The sequence below is a fragment of the Cyprinus carpio genome, chromosome B25, assembly GCF_018340385.1.
Source record: "Cyprinus carpio isolate SPL01 chromosome B25, ASM1834038v1, whole genome shotgun sequence".
Lineage (NCBI taxonomy): Eukaryota > Metazoa > Chordata > Actinopteri > Cypriniformes > Cyprinidae > Cyprinus > Cyprinus carpio.
In genome coordinates this window covers 8,323,056-8,342,990 of record NC_056621.1, presented here as the reverse complement: position 1 = coordinate 8,342,990, position 19,935 = coordinate 8,323,056, and the positions used below count along the sequence as shown (strand labels likewise).

General features: G+C 33.6%; 1 protein-coding gene across 1 annotated transcript; it reads right to left on the bottom strand.

Annotated features, from left to right (window-relative positions):
• Window positions 1-987: 987 nt before the first annotated feature.
• Window positions 988-12,758, bottom strand: ehf (ets homologous factor). Its single transcript, XM_042753282.1, has 9 exons — window positions 12,579-12,758; window positions 9,174-9,282; window positions 5,091-5,339; window positions 3,890-3,946; window positions 3,634-3,693; window positions 3,007-3,075; window positions 2,093-2,122; window positions 1,697-1,892; window positions 988-1,611 (listed from the first exon to the last, which is right to left on the bottom strand). Exons 2-9 carry the CDS (start codon window positions 9,271-9,273, stop codon window positions 1,512-1,514), a joined length of 861 nt encoding a protein of 286 aa, XP_042609216.1. The 5' UTR covers window positions 9,274-9,282; window positions 12,579-12,758; the 3' UTR covers window positions 988-1,511.
• Window positions 12,759-19,935: the final 7,177 nt, after the last annotated feature.

Genomic DNA, 19,935 nt, shown 5'->3' with positions numbered 1-19,935 from the left:
TTCCCGGACTCTCCGGGACAATATTGGCCACTGGTTCAATCAGGTTGAAATTAATCTTTTCTGCGACAAATCTTTTTAGAAAGTTCCCTTTACTCAGCTCAGTCTCACAAATGTTGAAGTGAATATAACTTTTGCATGTAATTTTATTCTTTCTAGGATTTTCAGGTGTCTTCCAACTTAAATAATTACGACATGAAATCTGACACACAAATATTAAAATCAAATATAAGAAATGTTAACATTTGCATAAATAAATAAATAAATAAATCTAATGTTTTATATTAGTATTTTATATTATTATTATAATTAATATTTTTATATATAATATTGATATAAACATAATAAAATATGAATATATTAAATACATATATTTATATAACTATATAAATTCTAAACTATATATATATATATGGTTGTATAATTCTAGATTTAATATATTTATTAATACATTAGGCAGCTGTGGCCTAATGGTTAAAGATTTGGACTTGTAACCAGAAGGTCGCAGGTTCCAATCTCGGTGCTGGCAGGAGTTGTAGGTGGGAGGGAGTGAATGAACAGTGCTCTCTTCTACTCTCAATACCCATGGCTGAGGTGCCCTTGAACCCCCAGTTGCTCCCCGGGCACTGGATATAGCTGCCCACTGCTCCGGGTGTGTGTTCACGGTGTGTTCACTTCTCACTGCTGTGTGTGTGCACTTGGATGGGTTAAATACAGAGCACCAATTTTGAGTATGGGTTACCATACTTGGCAAATGTCACGACTTTCACTTTCACTTTCTCTTTTAAGTATATGTTTAAGAATCATATAATTATTAGATCAATAGAAAATTCATAGAAAAGCATACAATTACAAATAAAAAAAAAAATACAAGATGACTACTAAACTAAATCTGGCACAATTTTAATTTGATTAATAGAAAATAAAAAAATAAATACAAAATGACTATTAAAGGTTCTGTGTTTCCCGCAAGAAATAAAAAAACCTTAATTTGGTGTTTAAAATCAATTTTATTAGTTTTTTTTTCATAAATTTAATTATAAAATGCACAACCTATAAACAAGCATTGATAAAAAATTTACATTGTGGCTTATTGTGGTTCATGATGTACAAGACCACAACCTAGTGCTTTTTTAAACATCTTAGTCCTTCATTCCAACTCATTTGCTGTTTTACCAGGGTAAGTCTACTCTAAAGTGAGTTCATTCTACTTTATGAACAGGTCCCTGCATTCAAGACAAACAAAGCTATTTAAAAGCAAAACTGGAGTTGGTTTCTCATTTCAAAAAGCCAGTTAACCAGCTTTTCATAGTTGATACAAAAACATTTATGCCTTTAGAGTCAAATGCATATAAAACAGTGGTACATTTGTAATGTAAACAACGTAAAGAGCATCTAAAAATAGAATCAAATAATAACAAATTGACAGACAAGTACTTCAAAAAACAACTCAAATGGCTATAATGTTATAAATACAGGTTTCACTTGGAAGCTACATGTGAAGACAAAGTCCTTCACTTCTCAGACTCTCTCCAGCCTCGAGCGTTTCGGCCGAACTTATAGACAAGTCTACGTCCATCCACACGTTCCAGGATCTCTCGTTTATAATAATACCTTTGGAGGGAAAGAAACATGTGAGTAGCTCAGAATATTGATCAGAGTCCTTTAAAAAGCTGCAAAACTCCAGGGAAGATGTTACCTCATCGCTCGACTGAGTTTCTCGTAGGTCATACTGCTGTTATTTTTCTTCTTGCCCCAAAGCTGAGCCACAGCTTCCGACTTAAGGAAGCGGAAAACCCCCTCTGAGCGATCCTCCCATTTGATCAGGCCGGGGTTGCGCTCGGGGTTCAGGAGGATGTCTCGGATGAACTCCCACAGGTGCGTCCCACGAGGGTCTGAGGAAATATGAGACTGTGTGAATGTCGTTAGTTGAGAAACAGAAGGGAACTAAAACAGCTTCAAGACATCCATGTGCCAGCGGCTTCTGTGTGTGCTGCTGTCAAGTTCTCTAAAGACAACCGCCGGGTGAAGTTTAGGGCACATTAACAGAAAAATTAACATTTAGGGAAGGAAGATGTGAAAAATTTCAACTCACTGTGTCTTTTGACTTGTGACCGCTTGGGATCTGAAATTAGAAAATTAAAATGAAACCACTGTTATTAAAGGGACAGCTCATGTTTCTTTTTGGATCATGGAAAACTTGTGAATAATAACTTCAACTTTGTCTTAAGGGTACTTTGATGTTTTTTTGTAGTCAGTATTCATATACTGGACTTTTCATGTTCCATGGAAGAAAAGAAAAATCACAGTTTCAAAATCAATCCATTCATGGGAATGGAAGAAAACCTGTTCAGAAGTGCACTAGTTAATGCATATGTATTTTTAGTTCCTATGTTTAATTGTGTTGTTTAAGCGACGAGAATACTTTTTATACACGAAGAAAACAAAAATAACAAGTTTATTCAACAATTTGTCTCCTCTGTGTCTCTCCACATCACCGTAGCGCCATTTTGGAGAACGCTGATGTGGAGAGACACAGAGGAGACAAATTGTTGAATAAAGTCATTATTTTAGTTTTATCCGCATACAAAAAGCATTCTTGTCACTTCATAACATTACGGTTGAATCACTGATGGCAGATAGACTATTCTGACGATGCTTTTCCTAATTTTCTGGACCTTAACAGTGTTATTTACTTGGCAGTCTATGGGACAGTCACAAGCCTCCCGGTTTTCATCCAAAATACTTTAAATTGTGTTCCGAAGATGAACAAAGCTTTTACGGGTTTGGAACGACATGGGGGTAAGTGATTAATGGCAAAATTTTTATTTTGGGCTGGAGTATCCCTTTAACCTGAAACATTACCAATGTTTTTGGACATTTACAATGGAATTACCCTCAAACACAATCCCCATATCATGGTACCGGCATAGTGCTTTTTTAATCTGGAAAGGAAGCAAGTAGAATGCTGCTTTTAGGATTAGATTTAGGACAATTAAGATCATTTACCTGGGCTTGACGGAGCTGGTGAGGATAATATGGTGTTGGGCTGGAATGAGCTTTTGATGTCAAACATCTGACTAAAGAAAAAAAACAAAACAAAAAATACAAACAAACAATCAAAATAAATAAATAATCATCTTGTTTTAACAGGAAATATGTAAACAAATGTGATGCTGGACCACAAAACCAGTTGTAAGTCACACGGGTTTATCTGTAGCAATAGCCAACAATACATTGTATGGGTCAAAATTATTGATTTTTCTTTTATGCCAAAACTCATTAGGATATTAAGTAAAGATCATGTTCCATGAAGATATTTTTTTAATTTCCTACCATAAACATCAAAACTTAATTTTTGATTAGTAATATGCATTGCTAAGGACTTCATTTGGACAACTTTAAAGGCGATTTTCTTAATATTAAATTTTTTTTGCACCCTCAGATTTTCAAATAGTCGTATCTCGGCCAAATATTGTCCTATCCTAACAAACCATACATTAGTGTAAAGTTTATTCAGCTTTCAGAAGATGTATCTCAATTTCAAAAAACAAAAACAAAAACTAACCCTTATAACTGGTTTTGTAGTCCAAAGTTACAAATAATAAAAAAATCATTGAGTAATTTCACAGGTACCTGAGGTGTTGTAAAAGTTTGATTCTTCCTTGAAGGGGAGGATTGAACAAGGGAAGTCTGCTGAGGAAAATGAAGTACTTGGTTACAAAATCGTGACATGAAAAGTATATAATTATTTCATGAGAATCTGTAAACTTCTGTTTTCAGCAGCAGATGTGGGTCAATGTTTTGTCACTGATATTATGTGAACTTTATGCTAGAAGGATTGAAATGAAAGCAAAAGCTCTTTAGTTTTACTTTGTGTGTGGTTACTTACTCTCTATTTCTGTTTTAATGTCCCCTGGTGTAAACATATCTGTTTGACCATACTGACCTGTGAGAAATTAAATAAGAAAAGACAAAAAAGAAAAATTATGTCTCAATAACAGAGTACATGTTTTGCAACGACTACCATCAAATTTAATCAAATATCATCAAACCAACCAAGTCACTCCCGCATCATGTTGTCTTAAACCAGTTTAACTTGTTGATACAGTTCTCACATGTCACCTGTATATGTTTTTCAGGATTTTATTAGGTTTAGTAACACACTGTAATGGAAAGTACATCAAACTTATAGCACTGACGGTTTATGAAAATCTGGGTCTTGTTAGCAACACTCTCCTGGATTCATTATAGCATAGTACATGGAAATGTATAATACATTTAATAATTTATTTCTCTAAAAACATTTTCATGGGAATATCTGAGCTAGAATTTTTTCATGGAAATTACTTATTTAGAAAGAAATGTATAAGAAATGGACTGCTCAATTCCTACCTACTATACCATAATGAATACAAGAAGGACACATGCTCAACGACTTTCCAAGCTCATGCTTATGAGAATTCCTTATAACCAACAATATTTCTTCCACAAAATAACTTGGTGTGAAGAGTATAAAACACGGTGTAAGAAGAGGTAAGAAGCAAGATGGACAAAGAATCTGTAGATCAGTCAGTGTGATTTTACCAACTAGTACAGGTTCTAGGATTACAATCCTAAAATAATAATATTTTTGGGCTTTCTGCCTTTAAAGGACAGTCCAAGAGAGACAGGAAATTATTGGAATGGAAAGAGGAGAATGGAACTGGGAAAAGACCACAAGCTGGGATTCAAACTTGGGTTATCCAAAGTCTTTGACCTTGCTACCCACAAGGCTATGGCTCCAACCTTGATTATCATCCTGTATGAAACAACATTTCTATAGCACACAACTGAAAGCCAAACCCTATGCCTATACAAACCATAACATACTCTGTTGGAAGGAAACTGCAGATTGACGAAAAGTGCTAACTCAATGTTAACTCTTAAACCCAACCATAACAATCTGATAACTGTTTGACAAAATTGATCCAGGATCAACAAGATTGTTGATCTAGGACCATGCTAAAATCACATCAACCATCTTGTTCAGGGTTGGAAGGGTAGACACTAGACAGAGGTAAAGTGCAACCCCTAATACTTCTGGATCTTACCGTTCCACTTGAGGTCAGTCAGGCTCTGGAAAAGAATGGAACCTACGGATCCGGCTGCTCGGGTGAAGTCTTGGAAGCTCATGATGCACAGTTGCCTCCCGTCAAGGTCAAAGTTCTGGAAGGGAATGCTGGTGGCATCAATTTGGTGCATGTCCAGCGTCTGTTGGAGCCATTCCCACACCTGGTACTTGGTCCAGTTTTGTGGGTGAAGATCCTGAGACCAGAGCCGGCTCATGTAACTGGAAGTCACTGCGGATATGTTGAGTTTTCAAAAAGGGTTTAGTAAATGTCCCTGCTAAAACCTGGTTTATGCTGGTTGGTGCTAGTCAAGTTTGGCCTTTTTAGTGAAGTTGGTTGACCCAGAGAAAGTCTTGTTGGTCTATCTAGAGGGTACCATATAAAAATACTAACTGGACCAGAGTGAAGTGAAACTGTTACAAGCTGAGGTGCGTTTCCCAAAAGCACCGTAAGCTAACTATGGTCGCAAGCAGGGATGGGCAGTATTTATGATACATGTATTTCAAACGGATTTTGTAATTTGTATTTGATAGGGTTGATGAATGACTTCATATTTTGTATCAATTTGTGTCAGTGTTTTGTATTTTTACAGTTTTAAAATACTGTAAAATACTTTGTAAGATGTATACACGATGACATCATAAAAATGCGGCCACTGATTTGTGCCTATTCAGTAGTTTGCTCAGACTTGTTACTACAGTATTAATATGTATGTGTCCTCTATACTTCTATGGCTCTCAATAGATTCAGTGGTTGGAGTTGGAAGTTAATACTCCTTGACAAGTTCTGTTGCTACTTTCTGATTACGTTTCTGGCTACATTTAAAATCAAAACATATTGATCATTTAATAATTGCTGAAATGCTAAAATGTTTATATACAACTTCCAAATAGGTGTCCAATGATTGATAAATAAATATTTGATTGCTGAATATTGTACTCTAATTGAATTAGCTGTTTAGTTTAGTAGGATTATGATACCATTGCATGAATGACTGTCTGACACATAATTACATTTACATTTACATTTACATTTAATCATTTATCCAAAGCGACTTACAAATGAGAACAATAGAAGCAATCAGACCAGCGAGAGAACAACAACAATATACAAGTGCCATGACAAGTCTCAGTTAGTCTAGCACAGAACACGTAGCTATGTTTTTTTTTTCAAGAATAGAATAGAATAGGAAAGAAAAGGTAAGTGCTAGTATTAGTTGGTTAAGTGCTGGCGAAAAAGATGAGTAAAGACTCTGGCTGTTTGAATTGAGATTGGGAAGTCATTCCACCAGCTGGACACAGTCCAGGAAAAGGTCCGTGAGAGTGATTTTGAACCTCTTCACTTGCAGAACGCAAGCTTCTGGAGGGCACATAAATTTGAACTAGTGAGTTTAGGTATATTGGTGCCGCGCCAGTGGTCGTCTTGTAGGCTAGCATCAGTACCTTGAATTTGATGTGAGCGGCTACTGGTAGCCAGTGTAACCTGATGAGGAGAGAAGTAATGTGAGCTTTTTTTGGCTCATTGAAGACAACTCTCACTGCTACATTCTGGACCAGTTGCAGAGGCTTGATAGAACATGCAGGAAGGCCCGCCAAGAGAGCATTACAATAGTCCAGTCTGGGAGAACAAGAGCTTGGACAAGAAGTTGTGTGGCTTGCTCTGACAGGAAGGGTCTGATCTTCCTAATGTTGTATAAGGCAAATCTGCAGGACCACGCCTTACTATTTAGCAAACCGAAACTGGGGAGTACCGCGATAGGCAAACGCGAGAACAAACGCGACTTGAGCATGTATTTACCACGATAAAACACAGTAAGTGGAAAAAAGTTTCCTAAAATGGCACATAGTGCTGAAACCCTATTATTATTCTGACATAAAACTTATCATGCAGACCAAACCGTAAGGACTAGAGAGCTGAAACTTTCAAAGACTATCCCCAATCGGCCTATCAGGGGTGCTACAGTGAGCAAAAACGCGAAACCTCTCATAACTCCTATACCATTTGTCTTATATCATTGGAATCCTTGGCTCAAGACAAACAAATTCTATCTATTCTATCTATCTGAAATTTCTGCCATTTTGAATTTTGTCCAAAACCTACTTTTGCTAACTAGTCCTAGGTTTTTTGCCTGATCCGAACCAAACCAGTGCAGAAATATTCTCTGGACAGAGAATATCAATAATGTCAAAAAAATAAAAAAAATTGTTATAAAGGTTAAAAACACATTGTTGTATGAGAAATTGCATGAAATTGCAGTTATAACCACGATACGGCAGCAGAAGACCATTAATGGGCTAATTTAACGCAGTGCTGTTCATAGGTTTGCTTATGGATTCATGCTTAGACATTATAAAATCAGTTATATCATTTAAAATCACATTTAGTCAAAGTTTACCATTTTGTTCATACAGTTTTTACAATTATGCCAGATTATGATTACAATTAAACCTGAAAATGACATATAAAGTCTTGAAAAGAGAAGACTTGCAATAAGTATTGTCACCTATCATTTATTTCAAATATCTATATCTGCAACAAAATGTGTGTGCATGTATGTCTGTGTCTCTGTGTGTGTGTAAGCATGCTTATTGAGTATTAATATCATTTCTCTGTGTGTGTGTGTCTGCGAACCTATACTCCATTTTGGATGTGTTTTACTGTCAGCCATACATCCAGGTTGGCCTAGACCCTAAAAGCATATATACCTTAAAGGCCTTAAAGTGCTTGAACCCCGGTAATCACTGCTTGCAGCTATATTATTTTATTATATTTATGATTAACAATCAAATGATTTATTAGTTAGAAACTAGTTGCTATGATTACAGGTGCCATCAGTCTTCTTATGAATGACTTGTGTCATTGAGCCAGTGTTGCTGATGTTTGTTACTAAACACCAAGTAACTAAATTAGGACACAATTGTGTGTCATTCGGAAACTGTTAAAATTAAACTGTTCTTTACTTTAAACTAACCTTCATCTGGGAGATTACAGGGATATGTGAATATTTGGTCTGTCAACTGGTTGCAAATTTCAGATTTATGGCCTGACCCGGACAGACAAAAGCTGTTGCTATCAAACATTGTTTACTTAATCAACTGAGTCAGTGTTATGGAGAAAGGATAGATCAAACAGACAATTGATGGAAAGTTTGCTAAGAAATTTCAAAGTATTTTTTAGTATTTCTAAAATACAAAAATATAGTAGTTTATTTTGATACATGGTGTGACTGCTGTATTTTGTAGTTTATTTTGATATACTTAAAATAAATGTATTTGGTATTTTATTTTAAAATACATTTTGATGTATCTTTGCCAAACCCCGGTCGCAAGTTTTATTGAACTCTATTGTTAAATATGGAACTTGCAACCATAGCTGCTTTTGGGAAACGCACACCTAGTTAGGAGCTGTTCAAGCTGGTGGACCAGCACAATCATAGTGTTATAACAATGTTTGCTGGTAGAGTTGTTTAACTAGAAAGGTCATTGTTGAAGCAGATTGATTAAGGATGTCTTGTTTGTATCGCTAGAGCAAAAGTTTCAACCTTGCTTTTGGAGACTCATCGTCCTGCAAAGTTTATTTACAACCTGCTTCGACAAACCTACATATGCAGTCTTGAAAACCTTGATAAACTGGTTCAAGGTTGGAACTAAACTATGCCGGATACTTGGTCTCCAAGCAGGGCTGAAGACCTCTGATCTAGATCACTCCAGCACACTAACATTACATGTGGGGACCAACATCCAAAACAAAATATTTGCTGCTTAACAGCTAATCTAGTCTTAGGATTCAGTGACACACTGTAAAAAGTGTAAATAAAAGTACTGCACATGGTTTCTAGATAAGTGTGAATCACTTTCACTATCTGTACATGGTCCCCAGTGCATGCAACTGATAACCTAGTAACTCCAGCAGTGACTAGAGTAAATGATTAACCTGCCAGAAAAGTCTCCACCGATTAGATTATAAACAAAACCTACAACCTAAAATCTGTACTGGAATTGTACTAGATGGTGGAATAATCACAAGTGCACCTTCTCTGGGATTTCAGATAAGAAGAAACTTTACCATCAGTGCAGTTGTAGTGGGTTGTCCAGGAAACAGGTAGCTGGTTATCAACACTCATATTAGCTGGGATACTCATGACACCGCTGGCCTGAAGGACCATGATCCAGTGCTATTGAAAGAAATGGAAAGGAATGTTTATTTCTTGCTACACAACCAGAGATGGTTCTGCAACTTTCATACAATGCACTAGAAAAGTCCAACTTGACCTCAGGCATAAAGTTAATGCCTTATAGCTTGTTCCTTGTGGGATGTGACCCAACAACCATTAGCTCAAAGCCTTACATTGCACCATCAAACTCCCTACTCTCACAATGTTTATAAAACTTGTTCCACGGGAGAGTAACAGCACACTTGAATACATTCTTGTAATAGTAAACATACATACTTCACCAAAAATGGACATATAATTAAGTGTAGACATTATACCAGATTACAGTTATGATCAGTGAGTGAAAACAAAGGTCTTGTATGTTCAAAGGGGTAAAGGGAGGGGGTGAATTTTGCATAGGCGTCCTTCGTGCCACGCTCAACCACACATGCAGACACATTTGCACAGGAATGTGTCAGTGTGTCTTAACTGCTTTGCATACATAAAAGGTCCACCTGTCCTTCAGTTTAACAGTTAGATCAATGGTTCAGTCATACCAGGTATTATATGATCATATGATCAGCGTTATACAAAGCTCTTTTTAAAATCATCTAATGCTGTGAATGCATCTGTGTTGTGAGTTACAGGTTAGCTAAAAGCTATTGCATAAGTACCTTTTTGTACAGAGGAGCTCAATGAAAAACATCAGCATGATCGAATTCCAATCAAGTATCTTGAAATGTTTGTCTGTTGAGCTTGAAAAAAATTATGCTGTTACATGATCATTTAAAAACCTAGATTCAGGACATTATAGTAGATCCTGGTCCAAAAGGTATGCAACTTAATTTTACAGCCTCCTATGATACCTTATAACGTCAATGAAAAATCCAAGATGGTGGAATTTTTAAGCACAAGACAAATGTTTATTGTAAACATACTTATAAAATTCAAAAGAATTTAACGCAACATTATTGTGTGGTGTGATTTTATTCTATCCGCAAAAAGTGACATTTAATGTAACCTTTATGTTAACATAAAAGCCTATACTCAACTACAGTATCTCACATGACATGGGTCACGTTATCTCCAGTGTATTCCTATTGATTGTCCCATCAGGATGCTGCTCATTTGCATAGAGATAGATTTTTCTCAACTTTGTTGCATTACTGGACATTCACAAAACATATCATCAATGTCAACTTTTGCTAAGGTCGAAAGTTGCTGTTAGTGTGAATGAGTTGAAGACTTCGCTAGGTTTTGGAATAGATATAAAAAATATCATTTAATGATCATATTATGCAAAGAAAACAACAACAGGATATGAACATGTAAAAAACACATGATGAAAATGTGATTCGGTCAAGTGATAGTAGCAATGCCATTATTTAACTGAGTTTATTGACATTCCTTGGAACGGTTGTAAACCTGTTTAGTTTGGTGTTTTAGTCAACTGTGGAAAATTCTCTTATACATTAGTGTATGACGTTGTATGGGAACATATTACCTGTCTTATCTGTTCTGCTAACAAACTTCCTACTTGAAATCTGACCTATATTTGTCTTTTTATTGATCCGAAGATGACCTAGCAGATCATTTTATGGAATGTGTGTAAACTGGGGGGAGCTATGGTAACAATAGAAAATTTTCACACCAAGAGCAAATAAAGGAAATAAAAACTAAAAAAATTAAAAAAGCATTTGTTTTGTCCTAAGAAAAACGTTCAATCAAAACTTAGTTAAGATGAACTGAAACCCTCCTCCCACTTTAATATTATTTATATTAGTGCAGTTGTTTAATCGCTTGAGTTTAACATTCCAGTTTACTCAAATTCTAATATTCCTATCAAATAGTTCTCGAGTTCATATTCTTATTCATTACTAAGTTTAAAAATATTTTATGAATATATAAATAATAATATTAATAAAAAAAAACAAAAAACGCTATAATAACCTTTACATTTAAATTTAAAAAGTAATGACTAAAATGCATGAAATAATTTCTGGAGTTTAACATTTTCAGTTTGCTCTAATCCAAAATATTCCTATCAAATAGTTCTTAATTTTGTATTTTTATTCATTAATAATTATACAAAGATTTTATGAATATATAAATAATAATATTAATAATAATAAAACAAAAAACCTGTTAAGTTGCCTAGAATATCCTTTAAACTTACATTTAAAAAGTAATTACTAAAATGTATTAATTTGTGACATACAGAACTTTTATAGATTTCCAATTATGAATTTTGTGTAATTACAGTCGTCGTTTATCTAGAATAGTGGTATGAATCTACTCTTTTTATTTCAGTGGAAAGATCATTCATAAATCAAATTACTAATGAATTGCTCTTTGTTTCTTTTAACTGGAAAAGCAGGTTGCCAGATTCTTTCCAGCATTATGAAACCCATCTGATGCATTTCATCCCAAACTGGTGTGTTACTATGGTGATGTCTACAGTAATGTATGAGGAAAGAAAACTATAAACACATATTTGGGTGTTTATCACATTCCTTACAGTAACTGACCCAACAATGTAGGCTACAGGCCGTCAGCTTCCTTTACCTATCGGTTACGGAGCAATAGGGGCCATTTACACTCAATTTGTATGTGTTGTACACAGTATGCAAAGTGTTTCCAAGTTTCAGAGGCCCCAGAGAGTATTTAGACACTTACAAATGTCTGAATGTCATTACATCACATAAAATAATCAAACCAAGTGGCATCTGCAAACAAGTGATGATTTTCATAAAAGTAACTTCACCGTTTTTTTAAGCAATTCTAGCAACTGTTCAAGTCATGTTCAAGTCAAGTCCACTAATTTATGATGACCACAAAGTGCTTTTTATATAGATATTACAATATATAATGTTTTATATTTTTAACCTAAAAAACATGTTTTTGTGAAATGTTTGACTTGAAAAGTGCACTTCTTTGTGCATTCTTTAAAAAAGTTTAACATTTTCTGTGTGACGCCTAATATTCCTATCAAATAGTTCTTGATATTTAGAACTGGTTTAATGTGCATTTATGTAAAATAATAAATAAATAAATGAATAGCCTGTTTGACTTTTAAGAATACTGCATGTGTGCAAGTTAAAGTAAAACATGTTTAAGCAAATGATGAAGTAAAAGTAAGGACAACAATTGGCACAACATTTGATTTTTTTTTTGGGGGATTTTCAGATACATTACAACTATTGTATGCCACTTGTTAGATACAAATAGTTTTGCATCATCATCTGGGATCGTCATTGAAGTGCATGAGTGAATGAAGCCTTTCCTGCAGAGAATCAAAGAGAATTAAAGTGTCTCACCAGAGATGTTGAATGTGATCCAGGCAGACTGCTACTGGTTCAGAGTTAAATGTCTCTTTCTTCTCTTTCTAAAGTTGTCAGCGTCTGTATAGAAGACAAGATTCGAGTTTAACGGAGAGGTTGCGTTGTGTACCTGTGACACTGCTTAGGCCTGCCACACTTCTGTGACAGAGTGCAACTTCGTTCACCAATCAGGATTTTTATTCCGTCTGCTTCCTGCTGCTTTGATTGGCTTATTTTCACGCCAGGTGGGTTACAAGTAATTTGAATATGGTAAAAAAAAAAGTACTGTCACTTTCACTATGAACACACTAGCAGTCTCTCTCGCTCGCCCACACACTCACCCACATGCTTCAGCAATCCTGCCGGTGATTAATCTATTGATGTTTAACAAGAACTCAACCATACAGTTGCTTGTTTTGTTTTTACATAATTTTTCTCTTTTGACTCTCAGGGTGATATTATTATTAATAATATTTATTTATAATCATTTCCGGGTCATAAAAGACCAACAGTTATATTTTTGAATAAAGATTAAGCACATTAGACTGTGAAATAGTTTAGTGAAATATCTAGACATACTCAGACAGCTCTTTTATATACACACTACCAGTCAAAAGTTTTTGAACAGTAAGATTTTTAATGTTTTTTAAACATTAAATATCTCTTCTCTTCTGCTAACAAAGTTTGCATTTATTTGATCCAAAGTACAGCAAAAACAGTACAATTTTGAAATATTTTTACTATTTAAAATAACTGTTTACTGTGGTATATTTTAAAATGTAATGTATTCCAAAGCTGATTTTTTAGCATCATAACTCCAGTCATATGATCCTCCAGAAATCATTCTAATATTCTGATGTGCTGTTAAAAAACATTTATTATTACTATTATCTTGAAAACAGCTGAGTATAATTTTTTTTCGGGTTTCTTTGATGAATAGAAAGTCCATAAGGACAGCATTTATCTGCAATAGACATCTTTTGTAACATTATAAATGTTTTTCTCATCACTTTTGATCAATTTAAAGCATCCTTGCTAAATAAAAGTATTATTTTCTATACCCCCCCCAATAAATAAATAAATACAAATAAAATAAAAATAAAAACTGACTTTTAAGCTTTTGAATGGTATAGTGTATGATATTACAAAAGTTTTTTTTATTTTAGATAAATGCTGATCTTTGGCTCTTCCTATCCATCAAAGAATCCAGAAAAAAATGTACTCAGCTGTTTTAAATATTGATAATAATAATAATAAATGTGTCTTGAACAGTAAATCAGCATATTAGAATGATTTCTGAAGAATCATGTGACACTGAAGACTAGAGGAATGATGCTGAAAATCAAGTTTTGATCACCGAAATACATTCCATTTTAAAATATATACAAATAGAAAGCAGTTATTTTAAATAGTAAAAATATTTCACAATATCACTGCTTTTGCTGTATGTATTTTGGATCAAATAAATGCAGGCTTGGTGTGCAGAAGAGAATAATTTAAAAACATTAACAATCTTACTGTTCAAAAAATGAATAAACATTTTATTTTTCTAGCTGTTATTTTAATATTTTTAATTTCAGTTTAGTTAATTTTGTAACATGCTTTTGTCATTTTTATTCGTTTTATTTCTATTGAATAATATCAGTGGTCCTAAAATACATTTAATTTCCTTTTTTTTAAACAAAACAAAAGAAAACAAAACAACAATATATATAATAATATAATAAGAATCAGGCATATATATAATAAATATAAAATTACAAACCAAATAACTGAGAATCCTCTATAATACGACCCATTATTAAATGCTTACACCCAGACAACTTGTTAGCATAAGACAAAACTGCAAACTCCATTGTCCAACAAAACATGATCAAAACATAACCTGCATGTCTCTCACTCTCAGACGAATGCTTCTTCTGTGATTAGAGGTCTGATGCCCGCTGACATACACAGAAACAGCAGGCCGCGAGCGCTCAGGTTAGCGGGAGGCTTTACGCTGTTGATTAAAGAGCTCTGAAGCTCTAAGACACATAATGGGTAAATCACAGAGGAACTCTGCTTCACTCTGACTCAACATATGTGCTGGATATTATCTACATCTGTGGCCTCACACACTTCGGCACAGCAGCTCTGCCAAAGCAAAAGCACAAGAAGATCTGCTGTCATGATTTGAAATGTTAGTTAATAAGCAACAGAGTTTGAATTATGTGGAGTGTGTTGAGATGTTTTTGCAAACGGAATAAAATGAAATAAATATGAATTTAATATGACAAGAACAGTGTTATTTTATTATTATTTATATACTAGTATAGTCTTTAATATATATCTTAAAGACAGTTAAGAAGAAACAGAGTTTGCATTGCATGCAGTGTGTTGTTTTTGTAAACTGAAAAGCTTTGAATAAAATAAAATAAATATGAATTTAATATGATGTAAACAGTGTTATTTTATTACTATTTATATACTGTTATAATCTTTAATATTTTTAAGGCATTAGTTAAGAAGAAACAGAGTTTGCGTAATTGTGTGTGCATTGAGATGCAATAAAATAAAACAAATATGAATTTAATATGATATGAACAGTGTTATTTTAGCATTATCTATATATTATTATAGTCTTCGTGAATATTTTGAATAAGCTTTTATTTTAATATTTTAGTTTTCATAAATTTTTTTTAGTTTGAGTTTTTTTAGCTTTTTATTTTAATTTCAGTTTTAATTTTATTACATATTAAACAAAATTTATTTCAGTTGCCAAGTCAACATTTCTTATTTTCATTTACGTTAAGTTTTTTTTCTAATATTTCTATTTAATTTTTTTTCAACTTTTCATAAAAGAAAACAATAATGATATCACTTGATTTGAAATGTTGGTTGGAATTGAAATTTTATGAATGCAATATGAAATTTTATTGTATTATATTTCTATAAGATCTAAATAAAATTAAGTAAAAATGAAAATTTATATCAAAACAGTAAATAAATAAAGCACAAACCAATTCATTGAAACACATGAAACCTAAATATGAAATTTTAAAAACGTAAACAGTTAATTTATAGAACTAAAATACAAATGTAATTTTCATATGAGTGACGTCCCATCTGCCGCTGTGAATATGTTGTTTCATCTTACTAGCTTCAACTGTTGCAAGGCCCATTTTGATTTATTGTCATGTCTACCTTACACCTCATGTACATCTGAAAGACTACGAGCTAAAAGTCCCCTCAAAGAGCAGTGAATTGTTTTCGTTTTACTTCATTGTACCCTTTCAAACACTGTCAAGATTAAATTAAGTTCTTATCTAGCAAGGCTTAGATTTAAGACCAGTATTTAGGCTGAGTCATGAGGAACCGCTGCCAGAAAAGTGAGTGTGAAAGTGAAACGTTCGCTCAGTCTGCAAGAAAGGGCTACAGCTCACGTGCTCATAACAGACGAGAAATCCTTTTTTCCTTCCTTCCCTTCATTTCGCCCGATCCCTTCATTAGGCTCTCATCAGCACGTTCAAAGCTGTCATCTTTAATATTTCACACGAGGTGGAGAAAGAGACAGAGAAAAGAAAGAGAGTGGATGATGTTATTAGGGTCAATTACAGCTACAAATGACAATTTCTCGGGCTAAATTGCAATTTTACGTCCTTTTTGTGAGAGAACAATGAGTATGTAATTAAAGTAATGAGCAGCGCATCAGCTGAATGATTTGTGCCGAGTGAGGAGTTTCTTGCATGTGTGTGTGTGTGCATGTGTGTTTGCGTGTTACACACTTCTATTTGTTGAACATCGCACGTGATGTTAGAGTAATTACACATAATGTCTAAATTACAGCAGTTGAACTGAAGAGTCCTATGTTGCGGTGTGTTAAGACCATATGTCTCTGACTTCCCTTCTCTTCCTGCACAGCTGCATTCTGGGAGGAGCGGGTCAGTACGCCTGAAGTTCATCTCCAGTCCACTTGATGGCACTGTGAGCTCACTAAAGTCGTACGCATGGCTGGAACAGCACAGGGCCTGTTTAAAAAATGAAAGCTGTCACGTAAACCACTACTTGGTATCTAATTTTTCATTCGAGATATATTTTTAAAATTTCACTTGTTTTTGCTTTGCAAGTTTTACAAGTAGGCTACAAAGACTTAACATTGTGTGAAGTGACCCCTGAGAGTGAGAAATGGTAGAAAAGGACTTTCTCGTGTAGGAGACAGGCAGTGCGACTGCACATATTTTGAGAAAAAGGCAAAAATAGTTTGTTTATGTGCTTAACAACCATGATACTTCAGTGATGTGGGTGGCTGCCACAGCACTGCTGTGTGCTTGTTAGGGTGTTTTGGGTGGTTGCTTATTGGCCCAAATCACGAAAGCACAATGTCAAGTTACTTTACAATTCTGTTCCCTAGATATGATTATATATCTATGGGATTTTTAAAGGGATGCATAATATATTGGTACCATATAGCTCATAATGCATTTAAATGTACTAAATTATTAAAAAAAAAAAATAAAATATAACAAAATAATATAAAAAAAAATAAATAAAATAATAATTAATAAAACACAAATATAAATATATTATAAAATACACATTTTTAGTATAAAATATATATAAAAAAATAAATGTAAAATAAATTGTGAAAAGTACATTAATTATGATTTAAATTATTAAATAAATATGAAAATGTAAACTAAATATAAAATTAAAATACATATTAAATTATTAAATAGTACTAATATATATATATTAATATAATAAATATAATATAAATAATATATATATACTAAATATATATATATAAATATATATATATATATATAGTCTATATATAATAGCCTACACACACACAATATAATTATACAAATACATACAAAATAATAATATAATGATAAATAATAATAATAATTCTTAAATAATCACTATTATTTTCACAACAGTTACAGAATTGGTACTATCCACTACAACATGAAAATAATTATCAGCTAATGGGAATCAGAAAACTTTTAGTACCACACCAAGTGGTGCAATCCTCTAAATTTCTTTGCCCATTTAATCATCTTTAAGGTAAAAACCTTAAGTCTGATCACTCAGAAACAGCACACCTCTTCTCAACAATCTGCAGGATTGGAGGTTCGTAGCATGCTAGTTATGCATTAAATTTTAATACATAAGTTTAAAGTTCACAGATCACAAAAGTATGAGTGCTAATTAAAGAAAAACTTTAGTTTTAGTACCCCATTATCTATGTTCGGTACGAATGGCTTTCTTCGCAGCCCACCTGCAAGACTGTGTTGTTAAATTAGCAATGCTCTCTATAGAACCATAAGCCCCTGTTATCTGTTACATGCCTGGCAGCCTCCAGGCTACGGCCCAAGCAAACCTCCAGTGACCGGCGTCTGCTGGCCAGCACTGCCCTGTAAAATCACAACCGCCATGGATTTCTCTAGCTCAGCTTGGGCAGATGGGCTCGGGGAAAGCTCGCTTCTGATTGGCTGGACATCGGTCGAGAGGCTTAAATTGGACAACAGAGGCCGGAGCTCTTCTGGAATGATAGTTGCTCTGAAAGCCACAGGGTGTGCTAAGGTTGAAAATACACAAACCTAGTCACAGATGGGTAAATCACACACACACACTCAACATTTCCAATCATTTTGGTGCGCTGCCCACATCCATACAGAACGTCACAAGTTCTTACAGAAGAACGTCGACAGGATTTTGCAACAATTATAGCGCTCTTTTGTGTCTGCGAAGGGGTTTTGGGAAACAAATTAATTCTGAAAGATTCATTCAGACAGAACAGAACGGCGCTCCGGAGCTCAGCGGAGGGGAAGTGAGCTGTTGGCACTGACATTCTCTGGCAAACCATGGGAATAATGATAAAAAACTCAAACGTGCAAACAAACAAGCCAAATCGTGCGATTACACCAACAAAGCGCACTTTTAGGTCGAGCGTATCTCTCTTGCCGAATGCGACTGGGATTATGATTCACTGAAACGCATTGTTCTCTCAGGTTCCTCTTTCTATTTTCTCAAAATAAGGTTTAGTCACTGCCAGTTTCATGATGTGGCTTTAATTTCTGCGCTTTGCTATTTTAGCATTAGTTTACAGCAGTGGTGACTCATTGCTTTGAGGTGACATGGTTAAATTGAGCAGTAAGTCTATTTCAGCGGCAGGTGTGGGAGCAGATGCAACCCTCTTCCCGTCCTTTGTAGTAGATCTGATTTAAGGTCTATTAACATCCTTCAATTCTAATCTTAACACGAGGGACCGCACTGGGTGCTCAACCAGTACTTACGTCCGTATACATTTTTGCATGAGTGTGCTTGTTTTTATGTTCTTTGATGAGTAATCATTTAGGCGGATGCTTTTATCTGAAGAGATTCACAACAATTACTGTGACAAGCACCCTGGAGCAACCTAAGGTCAAAGGAATAGTTCACACAAACATTTGTAGGCAGTTTTTATGCAAAATTATATGATTTTCTTTCTTTGGGGAAAGACAAAAGTAGATATCTTGGAGAATGTCCACACCGTTTTATATACAGTATGAAAGAACACAAACTAGAGCCTGTCAAGTGCCAATAAAGAAGAAGAAGAAAAAACAAAACAAACAAACATAAAAATTATTATTTTTTTATTATGGAGAATAACTTAAACTTTAAGCTGTTCCTTACATAAAACTATTGTGTGGTTTAAAAAAATCAAATAAAATGAAATTGAAATAAAAAACAAATTAAAACAGATAGAACAAAATGAAAAGAATAACATTATATAAATAGAATGTAATAAAATAACAAAAAATAAAATAAAAAAACATTACACAAAATAATGAACAAAACACATTACAAAATAGGCAAAATAAATAAAAAAGCAAACTGAATTTAATAAAATAATAAAATTAAAAAGAACAGCAAAACAAATAAAAAGAATAAGATAAAAAGAATGATATACAAATAAAGAATAAAAAAATAAAAAGTCAAATGATAATCACGATAATCACAAAAAATAAAAGTTGTTGTTTACATAGAACAAAATATTTATTAAATATAAAACACACAATAAATTTATATTTAAAATATTAATGTAACATGTATAACACAAATATATTTAATATATAAACATAACATATTCTTCTTAAATATACATGCATGTGTGTGTATTTAAATATATATAATAATAATACACAGTATACACACATATAAATGTAAAACAAAACTTTGTTATTTTGGATGGGAAATCGTGATTAATCATTTGACAAACCAAATTAAAATTAAAAATAAAAAATATTAATAAAACTAAAAAAATACTAAAATAATAAATAAATGTAAATAAATAACATAAAATAAATACATAAAAAAAAAGTAAAAT